Here is a 17578-nt window from a genome sequence, read left to right as displayed (position 1 = left end):
ACTGATCAAGATAGTTGATTAATTTTTAATCAGTTAGTGACAAGCTGAATCCATGACTTTGTTTCTTTGAGCACACAAGGAAAAAGAAAAAATTGAGCAGTGGGGGGGCCAATCTTGTCTATTTTGACAGGATTTTAAAGAAGAATTAAAAGCTGCTTGAACTCTGAATACTATAAAGATCACAGATCACATTTATTTTGCACTTCTAGTGTTTAGTCCTGACACATGCTTTATTTATTTTCACAACTTCTGCCTCAACCTGAGATATAAAGCAGAAGCCAAATCTCATGTTTTCCTAGCCATTCTCCTTAGCATATAATGGTGCTTCATCCAGTTCCCTTCCTTTGGCCAAAGGGATGGCTGGTATCTCTTTATATGCGCCGACTGATCCTGCAGTTAAGCAGCCCTGCCATTTCTCTCAGTCTAATCGTACCCTTTTTCCTTTCTAGAGCTCTTTTGTGCAGAGATGTTTTGAATATCCATGTACAGTGAGATGGCTTGTGATTAGACACAATGCAGGTTCCTTTTTGAAGTTCTCTTGATTCGTGTTGGTAAAGACTTTGAAAGGCCCTTCTCTTTCAGCCTGCCAGTGTGGTACAGCATGATAGTAGAGCCATCAGTTGAAGAAGCTGATTGAGGCCAGACCCATACTAACTCTAGACCAAATTGACCTAAAACAGGAGCTGGTAGCATGGACTGTTATAAATTTAGTAGGACCATCCGTAGAGCCAGGATTAAATGGTGGTGTGTTGCTGTGATGTTTTTTGTTTAACAGTTAAGGAGATGTACTTGGAGTATTGCTGAGATTTATAGTATACAAATACTGTCAGAAGAGGATGATTTCTTCTCTTGAGGGCAAGTATCATTCCCAGTCTAAGCTTCTAACTATGTTTTTTTGTGTTGCTGGGCACTGCAGTACTACTGAGGATCTCTGACCTCCAAGTAGAAGTATCCCTTGTTTCTTAAGAAGGTAAAATGGCCTTTCATCTGTTTCCACAGTATTCTCTCTTGACGGATTTTACTTTTTAAGTATTTTTATGGAATTATAAGAATTACTAATTAAATTCCAAGAAATATTTTAATTTGTCCAGTTTACCTGATGCATAAGATGCCTTAATTTATGCCTTTTTATACTTAAAGAAAAGGGAAGTAGAAAATGATTCACCATCAGACTTAAGTCTACATATAAAGGAAGGTGACACATTAGGTAGTCATTAATGATTTTGTCTGATGCTTTTTTTAGACAAATACCCCCTTCCCCCTTGATATACCCATCCCTTTCTAATACTCCTGTAATTTATGCAGGAATGGCAGTACAGTGGATAGTCTTCCATTTTAATTACTCCTTTAAATGTTATGTTCCTGGAAAATGAGGCAGTGCTGCTTAGTGTTTAGCAGATGAACTTTGATTTTGATTTTTGGAGGTTTTCTTAATGGAGGCCCAAATATCTCTTGATGGATCCAATATCCTTTATGGCTTGTGTGGCATGTCTTCAGAGTTGTCCTTTCCAGATACAAAGTTCAGTGTATTTGCTGAGTATTCATACTAGTGTATTTTACTAAGAAAACATCTGATATTTGCCCGGAGGCTGAAGTCAATCATTCAAAAATACTCATAAGAATAAACTCAGTGAGATTGTAGAGTGTTTGTTGGGAAGAAGCACTCTAAGTCACTTAAAAATGGGATCATAAAATTATAAAAAATAGGGCTGAAAGGACCGTAGAAATAATTTATCTGTCTTGAAGGGGGATGAGCACTGTAGCATTCCTGACAGATTTGTCTAAGCTTTTTCTGATATCTCATTACTGGAGATTTCTTAAGTGATCTATTCCAGTGTCTAATGCGTACATTTAGGGGAATTTTCATAGTGACCAAACCACGTTTTCTTGCTGCAATTTTGAATCTATGACTATTTGTATTGTACTTTGAGAGATAGGAAAGAATTTATATCCTTCTTTGTGTCTGTGTCTCTCTTTAAAGATCTCTTAACTGTTTCTGAGCACTAGTATCCTTCAATCCCTCTTGTTGGGACATATTTTCTAATACCTAGTTGGTGATGGTCGTCTTTGGGCTCTCTGTGATCAGTCTATCAGTAAATAGTTCTAGTACCAAGTGCAACTGAATCCTTAGGCCAATATATTAGAAGTGTCTTTACTCACGGAAGAACAGGTTTGTACCAGCTACAACCATAAATATATTAAGATCCTATGAAATATGTGCTGAATGTGTTTTTCATTTAGTTGGAGGTTGTGTGGGAAATGGTAATATCTTAAAATCTGTATCATTCAGTCATCTTACATTGTTGTTGGGTGATTTCTCTCTAGCCAGAAAATGGCCTGCCATGCTCAGAGAGGTGTGTGTCTGTCCCAGAGGCCTGAAAATGCTGGTTCTTATGCTGCACCAAGAACACTCCAATCTTTGTCTCTGTCGAAAGCTGCACAGTGAGCGTTTTTCATAAATACGTATATATAAAAATACATAAACATCTGTTTTCCCTGTTGGATTAGAAGCAGTATCTTATTAGTGGTCATGATTCCTGAAAACCTGAGATGATGCTTCATCTGAAAAGCTTGAAGAAAGATTTGACAAGTTCTTTTGTTTGAGAAGTCTGTCACACAAAATGTCCGTGGATTGTGAAAAGAAAAAGGGAATTGGAATGTAAGATAGGCAACTTTATTCATATTTAGAGTAACTGAGAAGTGTAAGAGATTAATATGGAGTTCTAAATATGGAAAAAGATACTGATAGAGAAATTATTGTTTGATAATGTAATCTTATCAACCAACTTTGCTTAATGTTTGTACTTGTTTCTACTTCCATGTGTATGTTCAAGTTTAAATGTATTTGAGTTGAAAGCTCTGTAGCGCCTTTCATCTAAATATGTCAGGAATTACAAACACTAAGAACTTTGGCATTTACATGACACGATCTTGAGGGAGCACTTCACCCAGCTCTGCAGTGCTACCAGCTGCAAGAAACAACACAGGAACTCTCACTGCATACCGTACTATCACTTTTTAGAAGCAGGAGAATGGCGTTGTGGTTTATTTGTATCCCACTATTTGAAGAAGACATCGATGCTGTCCATATTCTATCAGCAGCGGACTACCATGTTTGTCATTTAGTGTCAAAATGGGCAAGACCTGTCAAGCAGTACCAATGTAAATGCTGTTGGAAAAGGAGTCTACCTGCCACAACATGCAAGATTTCACTCTGGAAATATTTCACAAATGAGCATTAATTTTTTAATTCCACCTCAAAAAACCTCAACAAACTAACATAAGAAAAAGGAAGTTGGGGAGCCCTGTGCTATTCTGGATATGAAAAAGACACAGTATTTTCAGGAAACATTTGAAAATGAGCAATAAACCCTGTCCTCCCAGACCTCCAGTGAGGATGGTCCATGTAGAGACAGAATATTTCGTGGCTTGGGAGTAGTGAGGTGGGGTATGCTGTACTGTTTGGGGCATATTTAGTTGCTGGAAAAATGAAATACAAGGTCATGCGTGGATGCACTTAGCAACTAGAGGGACTGACAAACAAACCACTCGCAGATAGTACTTTTCTGGGTTTGAAATAAAATCCTAGAAAGGGGGAAGAGATATCTACCTGAATTGAATTTAACTTTGCTGTGGATATCTTAGAACTAAAGTGCAATAAAGTACTTTCTTTTGTAGACTGCAGAACAAGTTTCTCCTTTTCCTCAGGAGACTTTTAAATTGTATGTTGAAGAAGAGTGCTGCTTCCTTCTGAACACCCTGAAATCAAGGCATTTGATATTGCTTGTTGCTCTTATTAAGTCTCAAAGGAGAGTGTTTCTGCCAGCCTGTTATATGGCAAAATTCATATTGATAGAGTGGTGGTGTTATTCATTATCTAGTAGCCCAGTTTCCTGATTGGAAATAACTAAAGGCAACTGTAACATTGTTAAAGTGCATTACAAAGAGAAAGAACTAGTTTTCAAATGAAAAGTAATTGAATGCAATCTCTTAATTTGGGGGGGAAGCATACAGATTTGTCCAATTCAAATTTAATGTTTTGAGAAGACACAGATGATTTTGTTAAATGGTATTTCAGGCTTGACCACTGTGAATAGACCTTCAGTACAGAGGTGTGACTCTTGAATTGGGAGAATCCTGGCACTGTAAGTGGTTGGGGAGGGAGGTAATATGACTTGTCGATGTCAAGAATGTATGAGGACCTTAGGGCAACGCACCAGAGGGATTCAACTTGGCATCAGTTTTAAGGGTGAAGGAACATGAACTAGAAAAACTAGACATGACACAAGAAGGGAAACTCAGTTGTACTGGTTCTGATATCCAGTACTGGCTTTCTGTGCCATAGCTGGTGTCTGGCTGAGAAGTGCTCCTTCAGGAGCTTTGGGCTGTCAGAAGTTTTGAATCATTGATATTTTCCAACAGGAGCGTTTTTCTCTTGGTGATTTCTCTGTGTGTCTGATCTTTACTAAAATTCTTTGTACAAAAAATTATCCTGGAAACTGACAAGTGAAAAGCAAACCAGGAAACTTTGCTGAAAAACATGTTTATTGGCATCTACATTATGCATTTTGCAGACAACAAAGTAAAAACAAAGGTGCTTCTGAGAGTACTATGCATAGTCAGTCCAGAACCTTGATTTTTCTGTAGCTTTGACACTGAATTTATATTTTTTTCATAATGAACGGGTGGGTGGTTGTACTAGAAAAACACGTAGTCATGATTCAATGTCTGATCAACTGTGTTTCTATCAGTCCTGGTGAAACTTCAATGTAGCACAGGTATGACTAGGATTCTCTAGCATCTCTTTCGCCAGTCCTTCTCCATGCCTTAGTTCCCTGGCAGATGAGGAGATACTTAAGGTAAATATTCTGTTAGTACATGGGATTAAATGGAATTAGCTGCTTTTTTTAGAAGACATTTTCATCTTGCTGTCCTGGCTTTTCATACACCATTAGGCACAGAAGAGAAGATAGTCATTGTATCATGGCTTGCTCAAGCAGCTTAGCGGTGTCTTTTTATCACAGGAAGGGAACTGTTTCTGCATTTTATTTTATTGCTTAGTCTGGGTACTCTTGTTGGAGGTAAGCTTGCCCCGTGCAAAAGTTTAAAAACCCCATAATTCACTGGCCAGCACCAGAAGCATCATTTCTCTGCTGTGAACAGGGAGTGCTTTGCTTGTTCTACCCTTCTGTGCCCGATGTAGCCTAGTTCTGTGTGTACTCTGAGTCAGAACTAGACCATTACTATGTCTTAAACCAGTTATTAATGATGAGTTTTCTGCTGATGGAGTAGTGTATTCCTCCCTGGCTGGAGAGCAGGAGTTTAAGTAATGCTATTCTTGAATTTTAAAGAAAACTTTTAAAGGTCTTAGAAGGCCTTTAAAAAAGGGTCTCCCGATGTGTCTCACTGGCGTTTGACAGATAGAAAGCAAATCTTTACCTGTTCACGAGCAGTGCTTGATCATGTCACTTGGTTGTGGGATATTTGGCAAGTGATAAGGCTTCCTGTTCCCAAGTCTGTCAACTGGCCGTATCAAAGTGGTAAAGCATTTGGAGCACCAAAGAGAAATAGCTTTGCCATTAATACACGTTTCTGATAATTGTAACGAGAAAATACTTGCGTATATATTAGATGATAGTTTTCTTGCCCTACATGGTTTTTGCTTTACTGTTTCTATCTCTTTGTTGCATGGGGATCACAGTTGTCAGTGCAGATGTCTGACTTTTTTACTGTAGTCAATTGCAGTATCAGTAAAATGCAACATGTGAAAACCTATATAGCTGATGAATAGCAATTTCTCTTGTCCTTGAAGTGAAGATTAATTTAGTAACCTAAAGGATGGGGTTTTTTTCCTCCTCTTAACTACTGTGACACTGTAGAGGGTACTCATTTCTAGAAATATTGACTTAGGCTGGTGACAGATGAGGGGTTTCTCCTTTCTTAAAGGAAATCAATTACAAGACATTTTTGGATTGAGATTTCCCTGCAAGATTTAAGCCTCCATCATGCTACAGACAATTTGAGTTATAGTGCATCTGAGAAAAGTTGAAAACATTTTGCTTCTCTGTGTTATTTTTACACAAATCAACCTGAGTTTATTTCCTTTAAGTGCTTTATCTGGCATACGCATCCCTTTACTATTGGGTGATTTTTGAATTAGCTTTATAAAGATTACATGGATAGACACAGCATTGTCGTAGTTAATAGAAACCTGTGCAGTGAGGTCTATGGGCTGCAAGATCACTAACAGTGCCAATGACAGTGAAGTATGGCCTTATCGAAAGGAGAATTCATAAGAGGCTGCCCTGGGACACTGCACCACTGTCCTTCTGTGTATCCTGACAATGTTATCTGTCCTCTCAGTACGGAGTATCAAATGTCTGTCACGAGTACAGAAATTAATTTAATGTCACCTGAAGACATGCAATTAATCTTTTAGAGGTTTTCATAATACCTTTACAGAAAGAGTTGCCAGTTTGGCGGATTTGGATTTTGGGGTTTAGCAGAAGATAAGGAAAATTAATTTTTCATCAGGGTTAATACAAGCTAGCAGGGCCACAAAGGCTGAGAAAAATGGTTTGGGAATTTGTCAAGTGTTGTCACTCTAGAATAATGCTGCTTAACGTCTGATAGGTGTAATCAAGAGTTGAGATTTCTATAGAGGGGGATTAATCAATTTGCTCACTACAGAATGCAAGTTGGTGATACCATTCCTTCATGGGGTTTAAGAATGAAAATAAGATTTGATCTGTCAAATTGCAAGCAGCTCTGACAGTATCAATAGGCATTTTTATCAGTACATTTTAAAGCATTTGTTATAAATAAATTTGTCCTGCTAATGTTGGTGGCAAATAAACTTCATCTTCATTGTAAAACTGTCATCGTGATTATGATAGAGAGCTTCAGCTTCTAAATTTAAGCAGTCCCTTATAAAAGTCTGCTTTTAGAATTTATGATCTCATATTTGACAGAATGGTCTTTTAAGTTTCTCAAAACACAACGCTGACTATATATATATATGTATAGTGAGAGAGTCTCACTATTGAAAAACATCCTTGATAAGTATCAGGGAATCAGTTCTAAAATTCATGGCCAATTATGCTATTGAGTAGCATAATTTCCCTTTTTTGTTAATCCAGTTTCGGCTCAAAACTGTATAGACTCTTCCACAGTAGAAGAACCATTCACCATGTAGATCAAACCTTTTTGCTGCAATCTTTTGAGTTATATTACATACAGTATTTGAAATTAACTTGTTTTGGCATCACTAACAATATTGCAGTACTTGAAATGTGAAAGATAGCTTTTATACTTTCCCCTGAACTGAAATCCTGCCACGTAAAAAAAGGACATTTTCATTACTCCAGAATTAACCAAATGGTGGTAAAGTTTCAAGAGAGCTCTTTCCTGGCTATATGTTAGGAAGGTCGACCCTTTATATAACTTGGAAATTCAGAGCTTGAAGCTCAGAATGATTTGTGATACAGAAATTATGCAGTAGACAATAACAGAAAAACATTCTTCATTTATTTGTTCACAAACAAAGATTGGAAATTCACTTTTCTGCTGAGAAAGTTAGAGGAAACTTGCAGTATAATAGCAGAGCTTGTATCAATCAATCTCAGGTTTCTGTGGGGGACTGAGAAGTATTCTACCTGGTTTCAGCACTTTGTGCATCAAATTGTATGAGGCAGACCATGATGATGAATAGATGCATCTCTGAAAAATTTAGTGTTGCCCTGTACATCCCAAAATGCTATAGAAAAAATGAGATAAACTGTATTTTGACAAGAGAAAAATTGAAATTTTAATACCTTCTTCTGTTGCTCTGTGTTTAAATTTGGGGAGGGCAGTCATGTAAGCTAACGAAAAATTAACAATACAGAAATTGTCTTTAGGAAAAGCAAGAGTTGATTTCAGATGAGCTAGAATTGAGACATTTTAAGTAGAAGAGATGCTAGCAGTTTAGCTTCTATGATATAGATGTCATTTTGGGTAGCTTCTGCAGTACAGCTTCAGTTCGCTTAGCTGCTTGCCTGTATATCTTTGCTGTGTGTTTTGATTTACCTTCTGGGTGCCAGCTTATTGTATACCTCATGAGTGAAAATCAGGAGTCAATAGATGTACAGTCATCTTTACAATCGTATGTCTTTTCCTCCAAAACTCTCATGTTCTCATAGAAGCATATGACCTGTAAGTAATGTTCAGAGGTTTTACAGGTTTAAGTCCAGATCTTAAAAGCTCTTTGTGGGTGTTTTGCTTGACTCAGTTCTTCATTGGTGTGCCTGAAGAAGCTGCTAATTGTCTTGCATAAAAGTTGTTTAAAGGATGATGTTGATGGTGAGTCTAATCTGCCACTAAGTACTACATAGGTTGTTCATTTTGGCTCGGACAGTGCTTGTCCTTGCGCTGCCATGTCTTTAACCAGTGAAAAAGGAATTGGTGCTAAAATTTATCATCTGAGCCTGTGTTGTTTCACTTGTTAGGCACATAGTGACCTAGGAGTTGCATTTGGTTTTCATTTTCTTAAGAAAACCACCGGATTTTGTCTTCAGTTGAAGCCAGGGCTACTTGTAATGGGAAACAATGTCTTGCTGACTTGTAGGGAGCACTGTTAGTCCTTGAGCACCAAGTCGCTCGCTCACAGATCTCTCTTGAGAAGTGGTGCTTGCAGGTTCATGTCTGCTTCCCCTCTTCAAGTCATCTTAAAAAGTAGATGTTCAAAGCAATAGTAAAAGAAAGGGTTTGATCCGATTGCCCTTTCTTCCTTCTTGCAGGAACAAGCAGACCTTGCTCCACCCCCTTTTCTTATCCTATGGACTTATATTGGTTTGTATAGGTGGTCTTATTTCTGAGTCTGGAGATGTTTCTATCTTTTCAGATTTTTGCCGGAGCATCATGCTAGCAGTGAAGCACAAAGCTGGCATTTGAGACCCCAACAGGGAACAAACTCCGTCAAATTTTTCGTCAGTGTGAACCAATTTTGCGTGCTTATGCCTTTGATTCTGTTATAGTTGTGTGTTTTAGTTTATGAAGTTTTATTTAGTGATTACTGGGCTTGGTAGTTAAATATTACGTGGTTGTTGGCCATCCTAGCCTTTTATGGGAAATGATTCTTTGCTTTTGAAGTTTCTGTAATGAGCATGTTCTATGTGTTTTGTACCTGAGGGCTTCACCCTCAGATGCTCTTCCTATATGCTGGGATTACTTTTTGGTTTGGAAAGAAATTGTTGCAAATATTTATGATTGTTTTTCACAGCAGGCAGTTAGTAGAGATTAGTTTTTAACTCCCAATTACGGCATTTAAATCCCACCTAGAAATTTTTTGTTCCTTTTAGTTTCATCATCTTCCCAGCTGCTGTAGGGTTGAATAAAATAAATTACTGATCAGGGCATAGGGCTTATGGTGATGCTGATATTGGAACTAATACTAAAATGAGGGGGATTTAATGCTGGTTTCCTGGCAAGGTTTTGTTTGTGCGCATACATTTGGGTTTTTCAGGGGAGGAGGAGAGCTGTTACTTTTACATTTTTGAGCAGTAATTGAAGAGAGAGAGACTCTGAAAGGAAAGCTTTATAATTTCTCACTAGTTACTGCTCTCAAAGGTTATATACAAAATTTTCTGTGACACCACAGAGCCATTCAGTTTAGCAGAGTAAAAAACATATTTGATTAGAAACGGAAAAAATAAATGCAGTTTTCAGTTGCTTTCTTGCTTTGGACACTGTGGACGAAAGTCCTTAAGTGGGAAGACCGTAAAGATTTTCCCTATGACGGATTGTGGTTTTTAAGCGTCGATGGTGCAAGGGCTGATGAACCTGATTTGTTTGGGATTGAAGTAGTTGAGTTCTTGAGAAGCTGTTGCCTGCATATACTTGATAATACAGAGTACTTTAGGGATGTCAATTCTGTACTAGTGAACTTGCAAACATGAGACTATCCTAGATATCACCTATACCAGACTGACTATCTTCAAATGATGGTGAAGAGACTTGGTAACCAGTCCTCGGTAGGTGTTTTTGTTTGCTTTTTGTAATTCTGTTGGAGACATAATGACTGACACTGTCAATCTCGCTCTTAGACCATAAACCTGAAACATGAAGCCCTCTGGTTCCTGACATGTTACAGATGCAGAAGGAGTTTTGACTTGTGAATATTTAAGGAGAGTGAATAAAACCCTATGTAAATAAAGATGCCTTCACAATATTTTTAATTTTTTTTTTTTTTTCTTTAGACATGCCTTCTGTTTGAGAGCTTTTGCGGGGTTACCTGAGGTGGGTTTAGGGGCTTTGGCAAAGCCTTCTGTGTGCAGATATATAATGTTCACTAATATTTGAGTTCTAAAATTGGAGTCAAGGTATAGATACTGCTGTTGAAACCATGCAACAATCCGATGTGCTTTACAGTTGCAAAAGTACCTGATCATTTGTTGGGCTCTCCTGTCTCTTGCTCCATGGGATATTTTTGAGTGACTGAGCTGATCTGGGTAGCAGGACACAAATTCAAGAATCGACTTTCTGTTTGTAGAAGAAGCTGAACTGTTTGAGTAGAGGCAGTGGAAAGGAATTATTTCTCAGTGCTTGCAGCATATGCTTTTGCTGAGCTTCATTGCACTCAGAGATGTAGTGGAAAGAGCTGCACTGGATGAAAGAGGCACTGAGGTGGTGTTTCATTGTACTTGTGATTATAAATATCTATAATAGCTTTATAAAACAAACAAAAAACCCCCCACTTTGAGGAAGAAGTGTTCCTAGTATGGACAGTGTTTGAGGAAGGAGACTGCTTAAAAGGCTGCAGGCATAGAAGTTAGCAGAATAAGTACGTGCTTCAAAAGAAATACCAGCTTTTAACTAAAGAGAGGTTGAAGTTTTAAAGATGAGCAGAGTATTCACCTGGTTCTTCCAGCCTTCACAGTTCTTTGCTCCTTCTTCTGCAGTGTGTATGTGTCTTTTTTTTTTTTTAAAAAAAAGTAATAAAAAAATAACACACACCGTAGTTCACATGTAACCTGGGAAGGAAGAATAATTTGGAAAGAGAAGTGAAAACGCCTTGATGCTTTGTATATGAAAAGACATTTTTGAACATTGTAATTATAATAAAGTCTGAACAAAGTAAACTGTTCTTCAGATACCGTGGATTTATTTTAGGCTGAAGCACAATTTCCAGGCTGAGCCCTTGCACACGCTTGCCATGGCCGCCAGTTTGCTTTAGCAGGCAAACTGCTGGGCGTTCTCTGTGCGCTGAGCGAGCTGGATGTGGCAGGAGGCTGCTCAGGGCGAGGGTTTGCAGTGCCTGGACATTGAGCCGCCTGTTGTGTTGTTGATTTCAGCAGGGGGGAGAGGATGCTGGCTTTTTTCACCCAGAGGGCCAGCCCCAGCGGCCTCAACAACCCCCGGAGCCGAAACAGCAGCCAGTGCGGAAGGTCACATTGACAAAGGGAATGCAACAGCAGCAGCACCAACAGCAGCAGCAGGCTCAGATCCATTCACCAGCTCCTCAAGGAGTCAAAAACATCCAGGGAATCCATCAACCTAAAAAGGTGATTTTTAGATGCATATTGCTGCTAGAAGTTTTACTGTCTAGCTGTGTTGCTCTATTAATAACTAGCATTCTGTTTGTCAATTGCTAGCGCAGGGCTGCATGACTCAGGAGATGCATAATTGCATATAAAGCTTTTAATCTAGAGAGACCTGTTTGTGTCCAGCACAGACTGGCGATGCCTGCAGGTTGTTTCATCTGCTGGCTTTCTGGCCAGCACAGTACTCCCTGGGGGAAATGCTCGCGTCCCGACATAGCTACTGTAGGAGACGGTATCCAACCTGCTTTCTGGCTCTAAAACCAAGAGTTTTTCCGAAGTTGTGCTTAAGCTTTTATTCCAGCTGTTTCCTGCATACGTGGAAGCACACAGTGACTGTTTCAGGATGCTCTTTGGTCGATCCTCAGAGTTGGTATCACTCCGAACAGTTGGTGATCTCATAACTTGATTTTTGCACTGATCATGCACGGGGAGGAGGCAGGGAGAGGATTTGAGTGGCAGTGGCGTGTGCCTTCTCAGCATTTGCAAACTGGCACGCTCCCTGAAGATAGCTGGTATTTTGGCTTTTAAGTTATTTCTTGGTTTTGAACTGTTGGGTATAATCTTCCTGCTACATGTAAGGATAAAGTTTCCTTGCTGATACAGAGGGGGGTGAAAAGTCGTTACCCTCCATAGGCTTTTCAAGTAGGAATCGAGAAACTGTGTTGAGTGTTAACTCAATGTGAAGTGTTAACTCTGTTTAATGTTCATTACTCTCGTTGCATTGTTATTTTTCCTCTCTCCAACTGTTCAACCTTTAATTTATAAGAACAAAACCCACACATTTCCTACTCCAGAGAATACTGTGGTGCCAGATCCTACAGGATTTGGGGGAAAGGAACTTTGAAAAAAAGTTGTTTTAAAGTTACTTAGCATATGCAAGTACTCCATCCTGATATCAGACCAAGAGTTGCTAGTAAAAGAGACTGGCGGTGCTTGAAAGCACTTTGCTGGTCTTGTGGAGACATTAAATTTATTTGTGGGATGAGAAGAGAAAAAGGAGAGGGATCACTGGTTGGTTTTTTTGGCCAGGCTGAAAATATGGTAGCTGAACACATGCTGCTAATGTGATCATTGTTGAAAACTAGGTTATAGATTTTGGTCTGAGACCTTCCACTGCTTGGTCAGTCTGTGCTAAAGCAAAGGCTTTTAGCCTCAATGCAGTATATGTAACTCAATATATAACTTGCTATCCTTCTAAAAGAGGTCTGTATAAGCAGTGGATGAATATGTTAATAAGTGGCCTTTCAAATGGGCAAACAGCAACAAGCTGTTTTAAATCAACGCGTACTTTAATCAAGTCTTTTAGTAAATCGCCAACTTTTATATTGTCTGTCAGATGCAGTGAGCAGAAGCACTAGGTAAGTAAATCAAAATACTGTTACTTTTGTTGTTGGCAGGTCATTATGCACGGCAGAGGCAGAGGAGTAGCAGGCCAGATGGGCCGAGGACGCTTGATGCCAAATAAACAGAACCTGCGAGTGGTGGAGTGCAAACCTCAGCCCTGTATTGTGTCAGTTGAAGGGCTTTCTTCATCAACTACTGATGTCCAACTGAAAAACCTGCTGATGTCAGTGGGACCCATTCAGGTAGGTCAACCTCGCTTTATCATTTTTGTGCCAAAAGGCTTTCATTCCGGAAAGCTCAATTAATTCCCTGACACTAAATACAATGTGTGTTTATTGGTAATTTATGTTTGAAGGCACCCCCACTCACACATGCTACACCTGGTAGCAAAGACAAGCACATGATGATACTGCGGCAGGGGAGGTATGGTAGGATTTTGCTAACCATCACATTCCTGCTGCAAAAGAGTCTCCTTCATTTTGGAGTTCCTGTGCTATCTCCATTATTTTCTTAGACAATACAACCCTGTCCATTCTGTGAGGTTGTTAAAGCCGAATTAACATATTAAAGAAAATGTATTTTTGGTTGCTGTCCTTGTTTTTATTGTTGACTTGCACCTACTCTCTTCTTTGACATTTACCTTTTCCTGTCATTGCAGTCCTGGGGTAAGAGCACTTAATGACTGCTACTCAGTGGAGATTTTGTACCATGTAGTAGCACCATCTATCTTTTCAGGTGAAAACATAGTCTCCTTTGAAGGATTGTATTTATCCTTTATTTTTTATAAAGTTCTCTTTAGGAGGGGCCTGTGAGCAGGGTTATGACACATGCACATGCTGTATATCTACTGTGAAGCTTCTGTTCGTAAACTGCCTCCTGGAACTGATGTATCAGTTAAACTGACTTTAGGAAAACAGGAGGTTTTCAAAGCACTGAAGGACTTCAGAGGCCTTGTCTGACTTATTGTTGAAAATACCAGTTAATGAATAATGAAACATACAGATGAGGAGAATTTTTTTCCTTGATTTTTTTTTTTCCCTTCTGAGTGTTCCTTTTGACAAGATCAACATTTTCAGACAAAAGCAGTGCATGAATTGGAGCTATTCTGTGAGACTATTAGTGGGATCATCTTTCTTTTGCAAAACACGCTGCTCTCCTAAAGATGTACACTCTGCCTCACTTCTTCCCAATTTAGTAAATGGAATAATGCTGAATTATTTACATCGTCAATTCCGAGAGGTTTAATTTGTTTGTGAAAGCAAAAATACTCTCACAAAATACTTTGTCCCTTGATGTTCTGTAGTACTCAAGGAAATAATTCATACAGTTCCAAAGCACATTTATTCAGTGTTTACTTGCTAAATCTTGCATGAGAATATTAGAAGGAGATTAGTAAAAACCCTGCTAGGAAATACTCACAATTGAGAGAAGTTATTGAGAATGTGCTAAAAAAATTTATTCAGTACTTGCTGTTTCATAGCAGACTCCGAACTCTGGTCTCTCAATTCAGTGTCACAGACCAGTGTGGAAGGATGTACTTACAGGAAAAAAAAAACAACAAATTTTATAGTGGGATTTGATGCATCCCTGTGCCCTACAGAACTGGTATTCTTGCAGCAGCGTCAGCTGTACCTTTTAGAAATTATGGTTTCTAAATCATCACCTATTTTCACCTTATTAGAGATCTAGAAGTAGTACTTAAAAGAGATGCTTGAATTTAGCTAATGATGTAAAAGGCTTTTGTGCTAATTCTCCACTTGAAATTCAAGTCTGATTTGTAGAAGCCTAGAAATTTCCTGGCTTGTTTGCGACTGATGTTTCACAAGTGTGGATAGTGAAATATGCAGGGGAGAAGCGATCCTTTTGAGGGAAGAATATGAGACACTACCACCATATGCAATATTTAGCTTTTTGTTTTTTTTTTTTTTTTTTGGTACCATGAGAGGTGGTACCACAGAAGTCTTAACACACCAGATGAGGAAGAGGCAGCAGCAGTTTTAAGTGCCTTGTAAGACAAAATCTAAAACCAAAATGTTTGAAAATCTGTGTTGCCCTATTCACAAAAATCACTCTTACACAGATGGTGCTAGATCTTTCAAAGAGATCAATATCCTGAAGCACATAAGTGGATTTTCTTGTGGCTGTAAATTAATGTTTTTACTAGTATTTGTGCTCAGGGCTGTACAAAATCACCTGCAGCTGGAAGTGGTCGGGATAGTGAAGGGATACTCTGCTTGGTTATTTCCTCATCCTTCCTTTAAAATGTGTTTCATGTACGTGGCTTGCAATGAGGAGTGCAGAAGTGAGCTACTGAAGAGAGCTGAGTAGTGGATGGAAGGATTCCTTGCCACGTGGGCTTTGGGGGTTTCATGTGTGCAGACAGTATGTGGGAGAGGCAAGGACAGGTCATGGCCATGGCCAGAGCAAAGAGATCTCAGGTAGTGCAGAGCTCGTAATCTTCTAAGATGAAGTGTTGCAGCCTGATGAACTGAAATAAGAGGGATTTGGGGAGATGGCTGTTTTGAGAAATTCTAACTGCTTTTTTTTGAAATTAAAGAAGGTGCCCGTATTTTTAGCTGTTCAGATGAAGTTCAAGAAGATAGAGGAGGGAAAGGTGGGTCAGTTGTAGCTGACTGCATCTTTAGGATGTAGAATATTGTATCTTTAGCTGTTGATTATATTCAGCAAAACTTTCCTTAATGAACTGAACTCTGTTTCTTGAATTTTATTTGAGGGGGACATGTGAGTGTCAAATTCATGCTTATTTTTTGCAATTATTATAAAAAGTTAAAATCTGAATCAGAACTTAAGGAGTTATCTTCCTGCCTGGATAGCGTCTTGAAATGACACATGCTGATTACCCAACACCCAAATCCTTGGTTAACGGTAAAGATTCCCAAACTGTAGGACATACGCCTTGGATGGTAATAAGCAAGCATCTTGCTTCACAGTGACGTGCAAACGCAGCTCATAAATCTGAATATTGCCTCTTGTATATCAATTTCTGCTGCAGTCAACACACAAATGTGGGAATGACTGTACTGAGGCTAGCTCCCAGAGAAGGGGCAGAAATACTTTCCAATGATCTCTCTGCTCTTTGACAGCAAGAACAGATTGTGAGCACTTGTCCCACCTAGTACAGGTTCTCTGCTTAACCTGCACCTTCCATACTACTGCATCTGTAGAGCATCTGTAGAGCAATTGATCCCACACTGGCTCCTATTTTCAGATATATAGTTTGGCTCCTGGTTTTGTTGCAATGCACTTTACCTGCATATGTTTTCTCAGGAGGAGGATCTTTCCTGGCATAACAGAAAGTTTTAACGTATTTATGGAAAAAGTCTATAACTTATCAATGGAGTGAATGGGGAAGAAGACATTACTTTGTTTTTCTGGGTACAAAAGGATTGGAATTTTTTTTTTAAGCTTTTTCATGTCAGTATCATTATTGAGGTACAAACCTTGGGAAGGGAGGTTGAATACCTCCCTCGATTTATGACGTTCAGTGCTCCTAGCTTTGCCATCGGCTAGGATTGAGGTGGTAGCTCTGAGTCAGGGTTTGAGAATAGCTGGGCATGCATAAGAGAAGATGAAGGAGACTTACAGATGAAGTTGGAAATTCAGCATTTTTTTCCCTTCCATACCCTAGAAATGGAGGAAATTATCTTTTCCCATATATGAGCTTTGAAATACCTTCTGTTCCTTAATCACTGAAGACTCTTAATTCTCATCCTTGCTTCATTAAAGCTTCTCTGTTATTAACATAGGAGAAAAAAATACCATTAAAAATACCATCTCAAGATACTGAATAGAAGAAAATCTTTGGCACTTCAGGAAGAGCCCCTTAGTCATAGCTGCATTTTACAACTCAAACATGATTAAATTAGCAGGAAAAGTGCTTCCTTTCCACATAAGGTTTGCTGTCAGACTCTTTCTGGAGAGGGTAAGCTTTCACACACAATGTATCTGCAGTAAAATCTGAGTGCTGAATCTAAGATAATTACATGCTGTAAATAAAATTATGCATTCCAAAGTGTTGGAAACTACAGAAGATTTCCGAGCACACCACCAAAATAAAGCCTCCTGGGGATCATGCTGGAGCAGTGACATTCAGTACACATCCATCCAGAACCACTTGCTAAAGTAGATTACTAATAAGTTGCAACGGTCATGTAAAACCCAGCGCATTTTTTTTCTTTGGTGCTCTTGAATCTGGGTTTAATGTTTATACTGTCTAAAGAGCCTTGTGTTCAGCTACTTATTGCCACCTTCAGATTTTTTTTTTTTTGGATGGTAGCAGGTAGAGGGGATCATTTGCTAGATCGCCAGGTAATTTGAGCACTGAGTGACTGTTCTGTGGAGCTGTTTCATCATCGTCTTTAATCATATTTTCTTACAGTAAATGTTGCAAACAAAACATCAGTGCAAAATCTCAGTATTGCTTTGTGAAGATTTAAGATCATAAATTCTGATGTTAAGAGAAAAATACTTGAAAAACACCACTGTTGTATATCAGAGGTGACGAGAATGTTGTGACTATAGGTGTATTTTGAGTAGTTTTACAAAACCGAGTTTTACTCTGGTAACGTCATTTTTTTTCTGGTCTCAGAGGGGAAAAACAATTGCCGTGTTGATGTGCTTCTCTTTGCTTTCTT

General features: G+C 38.8%; 1 protein-coding gene across 11 annotated transcripts in view; it reads left to right on the top strand.

Moving 5' to 3' along the window:
- The window catches only part of RBM33 (RNA binding motif protein 33), a 102798-nt gene that overhangs the window by 73171 nt on the left and 12049 nt on the right, over positions 1–17578 (top strand). For 3 of the 11 annotated variants that reach the window (XM_074868756.1, XM_074868736.1, XM_074868813.1), the window contains 2 exons: positions 11331–11540; positions 12977–13165. In XM_074868756.1, coding sequence (XP_074724857.1) covers positions 11331–11540; positions 12977–13165 — 399 coding nt within the window. Of the gene's footprint in view, positions 1–916; positions 971–2325; positions 11123–11330; positions 11541–12976; positions 13166–17578 lie in introns of those variants that run through there. The other 8 variants (XR_012628954.1, XR_012628955.1, XM_074868746.1 and 5 more) reach the window with 8 other exon arrangements.

This window comes from Strix uralensis, chromosome 1, assembly GCF_047716275.1.
Source record: "Strix uralensis isolate ZFMK-TIS-50842 chromosome 1, bStrUra1, whole genome shotgun sequence".
NCBI lineage: Eukaryota > Metazoa > Chordata > Aves > Strigiformes > Strigidae > Strix > Strix uralensis.
The sequence above is the reverse complement of the archived record's forward strand: the minus strand, read 5'-3'. Positions and strand labels throughout refer to the sequence as shown.